Source organism: Tiliqua scincoides, chromosome 5, assembly GCF_035046505.1.
Source record: "Tiliqua scincoides isolate rTilSci1 chromosome 5, rTilSci1.hap2, whole genome shotgun sequence".
In the NCBI taxonomy this organism is placed as follows: Eukaryota; Metazoa; Chordata; class Lepidosauria; order Squamata; family Scincidae; genus Tiliqua; species Tiliqua scincoides.
Window position 1 is genome coordinate 21678661 of NC_089825.1, and position 12835 is coordinate 21691495.

Below are 12835 nucleotides of genomic sequence, written 5' to 3' on the forward strand. Positions count from 1 at the left end.
ATGTGTGAGCGGAAAAAATAATCTACAGAGGATTTTGAAACCATCATTACTGCTTTTACTTTCTTTTGGACTTCACTTACTGGGTAGAGGAATCATCTCAACAGCTGACAGATTGGTGACCTTTGACATCTGAAGTTCCACTCTGTGGTACTCATATATTGTTCTTCTACGGACATCTACCAGGAAGTGAAAAAAAACAAACATAAAGTTCAGTTCAATTGGAATGCCCATTTGAATGTCTCCTTATCCATCCATCCAAAAACATTTATACACCACCTTTCACCCCCCAAAATGGGATGCCCAAGGCGGCTAGCAACAGAAATTAAATCACTACACAATCACCATAATAAAAAAAAGTACCATCCTCACTGAAGCTCATTATAGACACTGTCAAATTAAAGGAACTTGAAAGGATAACAGATTTAGCTTGTGAAACATTCATACTTATCACCTATCAACCAGTCCACAGTGATCTGCAAAACTCGCTGGTATCCCTCCCTTCTCTGGACAAGTGCTTTGACAAAGGCAAGAAATGGCTTCAAATTCTGAAGCAAAAGGTTTTGATTCCAAGCCTAGTATGTCTACTCAGAAGTAAGTCCCATTAAGGTCAATGGGGCTGACTCCCCGGTATCTATGGATGGGGTTCCATCCTTTGTTTCTTTGGGCAGAGCTATGTTTTCAGAGAAAACTTTGAGCTGCCCCAGTTGCAATCCTGGCCCATGTGCCACCCAGGCCTGGATCGCATAATGCCAATGCCCCCAAGAGACTGCCATTTCCCTGCCATTACCGATCACTTCGGAGTCTCATGTGGTGTTCTCTGGTCCTCTGAAAGCTTTCTGAGGCCTCTGGAGGGTCTTTAAATATTCCTTCTAGTTTTTGTTGGAAAACCGGAAGTGGTGTTTGATGACCCCCCCCCCCCGAGGCATCAGAAAGCTTTCAGAGGGCCAAAGGATGCCATGTGAAGCTTCCCTGGCCCTCAGAAGCTCCATAGGCTGGCAGCGTGTGTGTGTGTGTGGCACACGGACATGGCATGCCAGGGCATTTATCCCCCCTGACCTTCCAGGAACACCAGTGAGCTGCCCCAGATTGCAGCTTTTGCTACAAATATAGAACCCAACAACACCTTGGCTTAGTCTTACCATACATAAGGAATTGATCTACTCTTGGTTTGGCCCTGCACTGAAAAAGGCAAGAAGTAGGAATAGGTTTTGAAATAATAGCTATTGTGCCTCAGTTACTAGCAAGCAAGATTTAGCAATGTCTCCAGCAAAGCAGTCAGGAAACAGCACCAGTGATTCCTGTTTTAAGCTGGCAAAGCCCACCAAACCCAGTAGCAGATAAGAACAAAAAAGCTCAGTTGGATCAGACTCAAGTTTCATCTAATGTAGTCGAGCATCCTGTTGCCCACAGTGGCCCATCAGCTGCCTCTGAGGAAGCCCACAAGCAAGTGAAAAATGCATACTTCTCTCCAACCATTGCTCCTATGCAACTGATATCCAGAGGCATCCTGCCACTGAACCTGGATGTAGTACAAACAGCCATCATGTCCAGTATCCAGCCATAGACCTCCCTGAATTCGTCCATTCCCTGTTTAAAGCCATCCAAGCTAGTGGCCACCACATCTTGTGGCAACAAATTCCACAGCCTAAATGTGTGCAGTATGAACTACCTCCTTTCATCTCTTCTATATTTCCTACCAATCAGTTTCGTTGAATGATCCCTGGTTCTTGTATTGTGAGAGAAGGAGAAAAAAAACTCTTTCCTATTCATCTTCTCCACACCATGCAAAGAAAAGCTTCTGCTCATATTTCAGAGGCATAGATGGGAAGGATGTGGCACAAAGACAGGCCCCAAATTATACTACTAAAATTTCAGAAGTGGTTGAGTACTGCCATTGCCAATTAACTCATGTTTGTTTAGGGCCAATTCCTTTGAATTTTGTTGATGACTTTTGTCTCTTCTCAGATGTGAAGATCCTATTAAGCAAATAAATTACCACCACCAAGTCAATATGAATGAATTACCTGGAAGCATCTGGCCTAGATATCCATGCTGGAAGGCCTGATAGTTATCTGGAGCTCCATTGAACTAGAATGTGTATGCAGAGGCTAAGCTTATTTGGGCAGAATTTGAGCACCTCTCTTGCCAAGAGAGGAAGATTTATCCTCCCACTGTGACTTGCCCATATGATGCACCTGCCAACTCAAACCATTCAGGGAATGTATTTGAAATGAACTCCTGCCAGCACTGAAGGCTTTAATTTGTTTCCCTCAAAGAAGTCGGCTCCTTCGGTCCAAAAAGGCAAGCAAATGAATACATAAATAAAAATGATGGCATTGGCACTTCGGCTGAACCTTTCGGTGTTCAGCCATTAGAAAGGTTAATGCAGAGCATGCTGGCTTGGCATCCGCTGAAGAATTCTGAATGTCCTCATCACAAACAGTGTGGGAAAGAAAATGTAGGAAGTTGTAATACCTGTGACAACATTAAAAAATAATAATACACCCTAAGTGTAACTGTTCTGATGATGGTCTCTAATTGTTTAACAGCTCAATCCTATACAGGTTTACTCAGGATTACTCAGAACTAAGTCCCACTATGTTCAAACCAAGCAAGGGAGGGCGGCCTGGGGAGTGGTTAAGGCCCAGGAGGTGCGTGGGGACGGCAGCAGAGGCTGCAGCCAAATCCTATCCCCCTACTATGCCTGAAAGCTCTCCATGGGCTACTCAAATCTGCATGGGCTATTGAGCCGGAGCAGTTCTGAGTAGGCCCATAGGGGCTGTGGGGGCACTACCCGGAACCAATGTTCCCTTACCGTGAGGAGACCTCCAGTTAGCTTGTTGGCCCTGCAGGATGCAGTGGTGGCCATTTCAGTGTCGTGGTATCACAGTATTCAACCAGCATAGGATTGTGCTGCCTGTCTTGCTGAACACAATGGGTTTACTTCTGAGAAAAATAAATAATATTTTCAAACTCTTCTAACCATGAGCCCGTGTTTTTAATACTATACCAGTCTTCAGCACAAACCTGCCCCTCATCAGGATCATTTACTAGACCTAACAGGGTTATCTTGTTCCCCTCTATCATCCACACTTGCTATGCAGGTTATGCATTTCAAATCCACATTTACTATGCACGTTATGAATTTCTCAAAATATGAATGTTGATGACTTTGTCAATCAACAGAGTTGATAAATTATGTCCATGGAGAAACAGCATTCTGCCCCCTAGCCACTATGAGACCTTACTTGGGAAATTTCTGGGTACCTTGTTTTCAAGTAATTGAACTTACTGCATGTGTAGAGAAACCCATTAATTTCTCAGCTGCCTCCTTGTTTCTAAGTAAATGTAATTCTGTAGCGCAAAAGAAATGTGGCTGGATGATTAAAGGGTTTTGAAATATTCTTCTAGGTAGAACAAAGGTTCCATTTAGCATAAACAATGGCCTAGTTCTGCTGTAATGCTAAATCAGGGTTTAGCACTCTGTGAATGAATCTTAGAGAGCCACAAGCTTCTACACACCCTCCTTCTTCTGTGTCTCACGCTAACCTTGCATTCCATCCCTTTGAACTCTGCAAATTCAGGATTGAAAATTTCTACTTTCTAATTTCATGATGAACCCCTCACATTACTGAAGTAGAAAAAAAATATATAAAGCTACTTAAAAGCAGTTCTATAAGGCAAAGACTGCAAAGATTCCTGAGCAACAAGGGTACATATGTACCGCATACATGTTTTTCTGCAATAGTGTAACCCACAAGTATGAATACGACAGAATTCTAAAATTGCATGTTTGGGAAAATCTGATTATGTTAGCATAGTTAAACTAAGAACCATTCTATCCTTGTCCCCTCCCCCAGCCGGGTGGATCAGGAAGGGAAAGGGGAATTATTTCCCTTTACCCCTCTATAAGCCCTTCTGACACCAATGGGTCTCCTTGGATCTGAGCAGGCTCATTAGTTGAAGCAAGTCCCAGGAAAAGAAAGGGGCAGGCAGCCTCAAAAAGGAGGGGATAAGATTCAAAGTGGGTCCTTTTCACTGGATCCACTGGATCCCAATGCCTCCCTGCCCCATTCTCCCTCCTTCCAGTTTCACGCCCTCCCCGCCCCCACTGCTGCCTTACCTATTCCAGAGAACACAGGCAGGATCTAGTGGTTCTGTTGCTTCTTGCAGCAGTGCGTGCAAAATGGCCACCAATAGAGCACTCTATGGGTGTTTTGTTGGGAGCCATTTAACAGCAGCAGAACTCACTTCTGCTATCAAAATGGGCTCTGCGCAACACTTCAATCTTCAATAGGATTGGCTTGTAACTTAAGTTAGGTGAATAGAAACTAACAGGGCAATCCTGCACACACCTACTCAGAAGCAGTAGGTGCACGGCTGTGAGATTTGGCTCCTACATTGACACAGACCATGGTAGACCATTTCTCTCCAGTTAATAGTTCTGCAGCCCTTATCAGGGCTCTACCACTTACCAGGTTATCATATGGGCTGGAAAAGGCTTTGAATGTTGGCTGTTTAGGAGTTTCAACTAAGTAAGGAGTTAGAAGTTGCCAACTGCTGTAGTACATGGGGATTGGTGCCACATGTGTGCCCCACCCTTGAGCACAGACATTGGTATGTGTACATGAAGATCTACACACCTTTCTCTGCATTTGGACCTCAACGTTTTGATTGTACCTTGCTTTTGTCTTAGGGAAATATCCAATAGTTAAATTTGGATGATACTTCTCATCACTAAATGACTTGCCTTCCTGTGTTTTGTAAATGAAACTGGTGAGCGCACTATTGATTACCCGAGTTATTACCAGTTGAATGAGCTTAAAGTTTGTTGTATTCCTATCCATCTCAATTTTAGGAGGAGTACTCTACAAGTCAATGATTCATTTCCAAGACAATCATTTGCATTGATTCTTTCATACAACACAGGCAGTAAACTGTCTCAATGTTTAGCCAGCTATGAAAAATTGAGGCTAGATCGATAGTTATACTGTATATGCTCAAAATCACTTAATGCAGATTAATTATCCTTGAGCACACTTTCACTTTTTTCATGCAAGTGGGATAGTTTAAAGGCTGGGGAAAAGGTGCTTTATTCCCTTTGTTCGTTCAATGAAACCTAGTATGTGGAATAATGATTCTGATCTCCTTTCATCAGTGGTTCTGGTAGAGTTTGATTACAATGTGGCTGGAGACTACTGAAAACCACCTCTCCATGCAGTTGCCCTTCAGTGACTTCACAAGCACTTACGACAGGGTAAATTGTACAGTATTTAACTGGTGCCTCTGCCTTTGATTTCAAAAATTTTTCTCCAAATTCATAATTTGGGTGGGTAAGAACATTATTATTATAACATGTCTTACTGAATCTCTAAACAAACTGGTCACAAACCACAGCTCTGAGGTCAGTTTAGACTAGGGGTGTCAAGCTCATTTCATACAGAGTCCGAGTCCAAGGACCGAATAAAGAGCTTCCGGCTGCATTCCAGGAACCTTCTGTTTGAGATTCCCCCATTTAGGCAATGCTTACCAAACCAATCTCTTTTCACACATTTTTGCTGTGTGTGCTCCTTTTATTTCTCAGCAAGTTGGATCTTTTTAGCTTAATTCAGCATTTCTCAAACTGTGGGTCATGACCCACCAGTGCATCACGACCCAATGTGTGGTTGGTTGCTGCCCAATGCTTAATACTGCCCTAAAATGCCTAACTTGGAGTCTGAGGCGGCTGCTTCTGGCCTGTGACCCACTCCATTGGCCTTCACAGGCCTCAGAAAGGCTCCTGGACGTGACAGGAAGCTACTTCCAGTTTACTTCTGTTTGGTTCTGCAACTTCCTGTCATGTCAAGGAGGCATTCAGAGCATCATGGGTTAGCACAACCTGGAAGGCGCCTAGGGAACTCCAAGTAAGGTTTTTGGAAGCAGCATTGCATCACGACTGATCTTGAAGCATGAGGTGGGTCGTGTGACACTCAAAAGATTGAGAACCACTGGCTTAATTGCATAGAGGAGAGGAGAGGAGAGGAGAGGAGAGGTTGCTCATACTACTTTAAATGTGCTGTTAGCAGTGAATGTAGAGGTGTAATATGGACAAACCAGCTCTCCTCCCATGTGATGAAAGACCAGGTGTTTTGGGAAGAAAAAGGTACGTGTGTGTGTGTGTGTGTGTGTGTGTGTGTGTGTGTGTTCACAGAGCACAAAGTGGGGTTGATTCAGTAAGTATTTTCTGAACTAACACATTAACAATTTCAGCAAGTTGGCATGATATACAATTCAGGTTAACAACAAATGCACCAAAGCAAAATGTTTCTGTGTTACACAGAAGATGACGAAACCCTGGTAATAAATACAATTTTAGCTTTTCCCTTTATATACCAAAAAAGTTGAATTTCTTAGCTGTCGGGTGGATTGTGAAGGCTCATGCATCAATCTGACACAGTTGCACTTGTGTGTGTATGTGTACTATTTGCTATGTGGTCTGGAGACAGAAAAACACACACCTGTCATCTACAAGATACACATCACACGCTTCGTGATGTTCTACTGGCATGGGATTTGGCATGCAACATTTCAAGCATTTATTTCATGGTACACAAAAACATAACCAGCCTATTAGGCTTTTCCACACATAGCGGAGGGATGCACCTTAGATATTTTAAGTATATGTACAAAGATAATGTGTAATTGTACCAAGCACATGTAACACACAGGTATACGTGTAAGAAGTCAAGATTGGCTGACTCTGTGGCAGATCCGAGTATACCCTATGTAATGTGTGAGATGGTCCATTGACAAATGTTTTCATTTAGTCAAAATGCTTGACAACTGAGTATTCCTATATATTCCAATTCCTGTATTCCTATGCCTTTTACAGAAAACATGCAACTTGAGTCCTACAGAGTCAACAAATAAGTGAAGGGAGACTTCCCTGCATTTTCATTTTGCAGTAATTGACTGGGCTGATTTATGGTTCATTTAACACCCCTGAAAGACAAGAATTCATGAACATGCATACTTGAGGAGAAGCTCTCAGTGGCTCAACCTGATTTAACTGCTCTGACAGGATATTGTTATACTGTCTGCATATTCAAAATTACATTTGTTTTGCAGAAGGTGGTTCTGAAGGCTACATCCCAAGGAAGCAAACTGACACAAAACTACTTTGACACAAAACTTGGAATGCTCACCTTGTTTATTAAAGAAAATTTTCACACAGTAGCTGCTATTTTGCTTCTCAGATTCTGAAGTTGTGGGACCACTGGCTTCTCAATTCCCCTCTTTCAAACAAATCAGAACTTCCAGAACAGAATATGACCGTGGTCATGCATGAGGGAAGTGGGAACAGAGTGGTTTGGATCAATCTAAGGAATAAGCTCTCCATTGTAAGCAATAAGCTCTCCATCTGATCACCATTGTGACAGATCGAAGTGGAATAGTGCTAGCAAACACACTGATTTTGGGGTAAGCATGGACTGAGAGAGGGTATCTCTCCTTCTGAATGATCCAATCATAGTCGAGGTAAGAAGGGAACTTTGGACTGAATTTAGCCTGTTCTAAGACTTTCAACAGATTGCCTCCATGATGATATACCACTTATCAGTCACTGCCTGTTTGGAAAGGGCTGATGTGTTATGAGTTGTTTACTAGCATATCTTTCTGTCCATCAAAACTTGATAATATGGTTCACAAGAAAATGCAGATGATAATATACACACAAGAAAAAGCAGATCTCTAGAAAAAAGGAAGTACAACCTGGCAACTTCAACACAAAACTGGAGAACAAATGACCACATGAGTATAGTTCAGTGGTTCTGAAACTGTGGGTCTAGGCCCCACCAGTGGGTTATGACTCAATTTTTGGTGGTTCATGAAACTGGCAGGGCAGATTAAGCTACGTGCATCAAGGGTTAAACAAGCTGCTAATTGGGGGGAACACTGCTACCCAATCACCATTATAGTCACACCCCTTGGCATTTATAAATCAGGCAGCATCCTCTAAGGCCTCTAAAAAGTTTTGGAATCACTGGTATAGCTAATTTCAGTATGGCCTGACTCTCCTTTCACTGAATTTAGGAAATTTAAAGATCGCAGACTACAGTCCACATGGAAATGTCTTCCAAACACATTCTTAATCTAAAAATCACAATTTAGTTTCTTTCATCTTACAAACACGTCTTATGTCCAAGTTCATTGATTGCTAAGAAAAAAACACACCATTTAATCTCCGTTCTGGAAACTATAATGGAGTAGCATGAGAAAGACAGAAGTTTGCCTCGTCCCTTTAGGTTAACAGTTTGATTTTGCTTATCATTTCAAGACAAACAACGAAGCAGATAGGCAGTGGGAATTGTCAGCTAAATAAAATTACACTAAAATTAGCAAATCGAAGCTACTTAAGCATTTCTTGTTTGTTTAGTTAAAACCTTTTCAACTGATTAAATTTGATTCTCTCACTCACACACACACACACACACACACACACACACCCGACAACCAGACTGGTTTACCCTATATTCATTAACAGGAATTAAAAACATACTGGGGATTTGCTGAATCCTGTGGACAACCACAAATGCATCTGAGAGCCCCACTTTGACAGGATGATTGGTTGAGCTTATCTGTGTCACAGAGACAGGAATCTGAAAGACCAAAAAAAAAAAAAATGTCATTGGTATTGCATGAGTTCTCTTTCTGTTTCTTTCCATTTGATAAACAACATTATAGCAGAAATTATGAACTGGGATCAAATGCTAAATGGTGTCCTTCTCAGATGCATATCTGATGCATTGTCTGCACCAGCACAGGTATGGTGTGCACCTTCTTTTTCACCTAGGATCATGTATTCTCTTGTATCAATGGGACCTTCACATTACTAACTGTATAAAACACACCATTGTGTATGATTGCCTCTGCTTAAAGACGGATCCGAATATTTCATGTAGTGGCTTTTGAACAGAAGTTGAACAGAGGTCGAAAGCCACCAAGTTCTATTTTGTGAGATGAATCCAATAACAGAAGCATAATAATGCATAGCTTTTTCAGCTAAATATGGGCCACAACACAAAATCCTGTAGGGGCTCCTAGACAATTCAACAATAGGAAGATTGCTCTTTATGTAAATTGGAGGCTTCAGTGTATATACTCAGAGCTTAAAACAAACTCAGATGGTCAAACAATCACTTCATTTATATATAGTGGGACCTTTCAGTAGTATTGCTAATGGAGTGTAGGGTGCGTGCAGATTGCACCAGGTGATGCATTCGGGGTGTGTGTGTGTGTGTGTGACACAACTACTGGCCAAAATTATGAAATCTTGGTATTTTCCAATAATACCATCATGGTAGATATCATTTGATGTGTAGTTTAATGAAGAATTTAATGAAACAAACTGCGGAGAAATATCTGTGTTCTATCAAAAGTTACGGCCATAAAACCAGAAAAGGAAAACACAACTGCCTTATGTAACAAAGGCATTTCTTAACTCAAAACTGCACAATGAGACTAATTGTTCTGAGAGGCAATGAGGTCTTGTTATGATACAGCAGGCAACCAATAAGGTGTTAGTATGAGTCAGCTTTAATTTCCATGTATCAGAGCTAATACTAGAACTGTTATTCAGTTGAGTGCGTGCTATCAAGTTGGCTATTGGTTTTTTTGTTGGTTACTGATTTGTTGGGTTACCTGTACTGCTATATATTAAAATAAATAAACAAAGTTAAAGAGGGTAACACGAAACCTAGTAATGCCACTGCCTTTAGGTTGTGTGTATGATATTGTAATTTATTTTGTATGGTCTGATACAGAAGGTGGTCTATCATGGGGATGACACAATAGCTCTCACACAGGGTGATGCAAAACTTAGTTATTACTCTGGGACCTGCATTCTAAACATCTAGAAACTGGCTTTATTCCAATTCATTTCCTTTGGATATTCTGTATATTACTTTTTTTCTCTACAGGAAAAGAACAGCTAGATTGGTGTTGATGAAAACAGCATTTAAAGGCACTATGAGATTTGGTTTTGGTCTGCTACTTAAGTTTTGATGGACTCGTTAATCAATCTCTCATAAGTACTTAAGCAATTACATTTTCTAGTGTACCTTTCAGTAATCAAGGCGGGAAAGCAAACTTACTCTGCATAAGCCAATTACAGGCTTCATTGTCAGTTCACTGCAGGGAAGAAACTAGCACAATTGTGAAGTACATTGAATATATTTTCTCAGACAGTTTAGCTTGCTTGTTGTGTCAACACCTCTCCTTTTAATGTTGTGTTACTAGCACTGAATACAATTCCGCATGTGGAATCATATAGTATAAATATAATAAGCGGGAAAGCTAATTCTGTTTCTGGTGCTGAATATTTTATAGGAATTAATCTGTTAAGTTTTTTTTGTAAATAGTAAAGCAATAACCCATGTTCACTAGCAGAGGGAAGCAGGCCATCAAACTTTATACAGTGAACCTGAGAGTAAGTCTGCTTAAGAGGTTCACTACTGAGGCAAATAACCTTTTAATCTTTGCATAAGTAGAGTAAATGCTTATAGGTAATGCAGTCATGCCTCTGATCCTGACTGATGGCACATAATTGATAACTTGTCAATGCAAGATCCAGAAATGATTTGGGATATTTTTTAAATCTCTTTAATGTGAAGGACCTGGCTGCTCATTTAGGCAGTAATGAGCGCTTCAATCATGTAATCACCCAGGGTCCATTATAGAAGTCAAAACTATTTGCTACATTTGCAGGATGTAGCTGGGGTGGGAGTAGACAATGAAAAAAAAGGGAAAAAAAACTAGTTCTGATGCAGGGAGAAAAGCATTAGAATTCCTTTCTACTGTTACACAGTAGAACCAATACAGTTGGACTTTAGTATCTATAAGGAATCCATTCCTGGACCCCTGCAGATACTGAAACCTGCAGATAAGAAAATCTTATGACTTTCAGACACAATCGAGATGTTCTCTTGTCACATCTGGAGGTGCTCTGAGGCTTCCAGAGGTGCCGTAATAAGTAAGTACTAGGTTTGTTTCACTTTAAATTTCAATTTATTTATTTTTTTTGGCTTGGGGTGACTGAGCTTATAATTGGGAACTTAAAAACATCTGTGAGGCTAAATTGGGAGGGTATAGAGGTGGCTTGTGCTATCTATAAAATCTCCCCCAGTTAGTGAGAGGAGTTAGCTCCTTTGAGTTCTGCTGAGGTTTTTGTTAGCTGTTACCTAGACTGCATTGTGGAGAAAAGACCTATTAGATAAGAGCTAGGGTTTTCCTATTAGTTTTTCAAGTGCTTTATTCTGTCAATATGATGTACTGTTACTCTATGCCTTCTTAATACTATATGGTTAAAGTTTCTGCATGGAAACAAACTACCCTTCTGTTACTGATATTGGAAAAATTTGGGTTCCTTCAGGTCCTGATTGGTTAGTACCTGGAAGTAGATCCTTAGAACCACACAGCTGACTGTTGTAGCAGAAAGGGGTAGGCTAGAGAACACCTCCAGTTGTTTCCAGGATCTCAGGTCTGGCCCTCAACATAAGAACAGCCCCACTGGATCAGGCCAAAGGCCCATCTAGTATCTCACAGTGGCCCACCAGATGAGTCAGGGCATGCACAGCAAGAGACCTGCATCCTGGTGCCATTCCCTTCTATCTGCGGTAGCCTACTTCTAAAACCCACAGTGTATTAAAGTCAAGGGTTCCAAATCAATAAAGAGGTTAGACCTGTATGTGAATCCTGGGTTAATGGCTAAAATTAGTGGATTCTTATGTTATTCATCTGTTCATTTTTCCTATCAGGTATTAAAGATTTATTGCTGTTCATTTAGAAATATGTTCATCTTGCTGGCATCCTTCAGTTTCGGAAGACTATGGTATTGCGCTCTGAATGGTGTTCTGGAACAGAGTGTCCTCTCCTGTGCGTGAAGCCTGGGTAAAGTAGGTATGGAGAATAGACTGCTATCCATGCAGCAAATCCCCCCTCTCCACGTAGCTGAAATGGTCCAATGGAAAGGCAGAAGCCAATACGGTTGGTTCCAGCGGCGTCGCAGGAGTTGCCAGAACATGACTGTGTTCAGCCATGAACTGCCTCAGGGACTCAGGCTCCGAATTTTGCCTCGAGGTTGACTCTTGAAGCCTTTTTCATAACTGGATGTAGCCACAAGGCAGTGGAGGTTTGGGATCAGAGTTTTCCTTCTCTCAGATGAGCTGCCTTCCCAGGCTGACGAGTCCCATCTACCCGGTGGCTGTTTAGTTGCCTCTTATGACAAGTACAGCCAAACCGAGGGCCTATTCTTATCCCCAGCCCCCAGGGGAATATGTTCATACAAAGAATAAATATGGCTTTAAAACTCCGTTTTTGTACATTTCCCTGTTTGCCGGCTACTGAGTATGCTTAACTAAAAATAATATTTAAGAGCCCGATCCAGTTATTACTAGATAAGGGAGCTGTCATGTGAAGTGCTGTTGAGAGCAGTGATGAGGGGGTGGGGGACTTGCAGGAATAGAGTAACACACATAGAAATGGAAGAGATGGTTGTGTAGGACAACTGGATCCCCCAGTGTTTTACAGGTTAATCTGCGTGTCATTTTCCACTTAAAACTTTAATCCTTTCTTTATACCAGCACTGTGAACGACTGACAAGAAAATCATGAAGATGCCATGAAGAGACTGTAGCAACTTCTGACAGACAGAAGACAAGTTGACAGGGAAAATGATTAGTTTTCATGTGAATATTTTTACTTGGCAGAAATTTGTCTTGCAAATAAGAGAGACAGAAATGGTTCCCAATGGACTGTTTTCAGTTCAGATGTCATTACCTGCCTGATAATCAAAAATAACT

At 41.3% G+C, this 12835-nt stretch overlaps 1 protein-coding gene across 2 annotated transcripts in view; it reads right to left on the reverse strand.

Moving 5' to 3' along the window:
• PLXDC2 (plexin domain containing 2) overlaps positions 1-12835 on the reverse strand; it is a 282678-nt gene that overhangs the window by 46798 nt on the left and 223045 nt on the right. For both annotated transcript variants that reach the window (XM_066626962.1, XM_066626961.1), the window contains exons 7-8: positions 8537-8636; positions 81-176 (exon numbers count right to left, since the gene is read on the reverse strand). In XM_066626962.1, coding sequence (XP_066483059.1) covers positions 81-176; positions 8537-8636 — 196 coding nt within the window. The remainder of the gene's footprint in view (positions 1-80; positions 177-8536; positions 8637-12835) is intronic.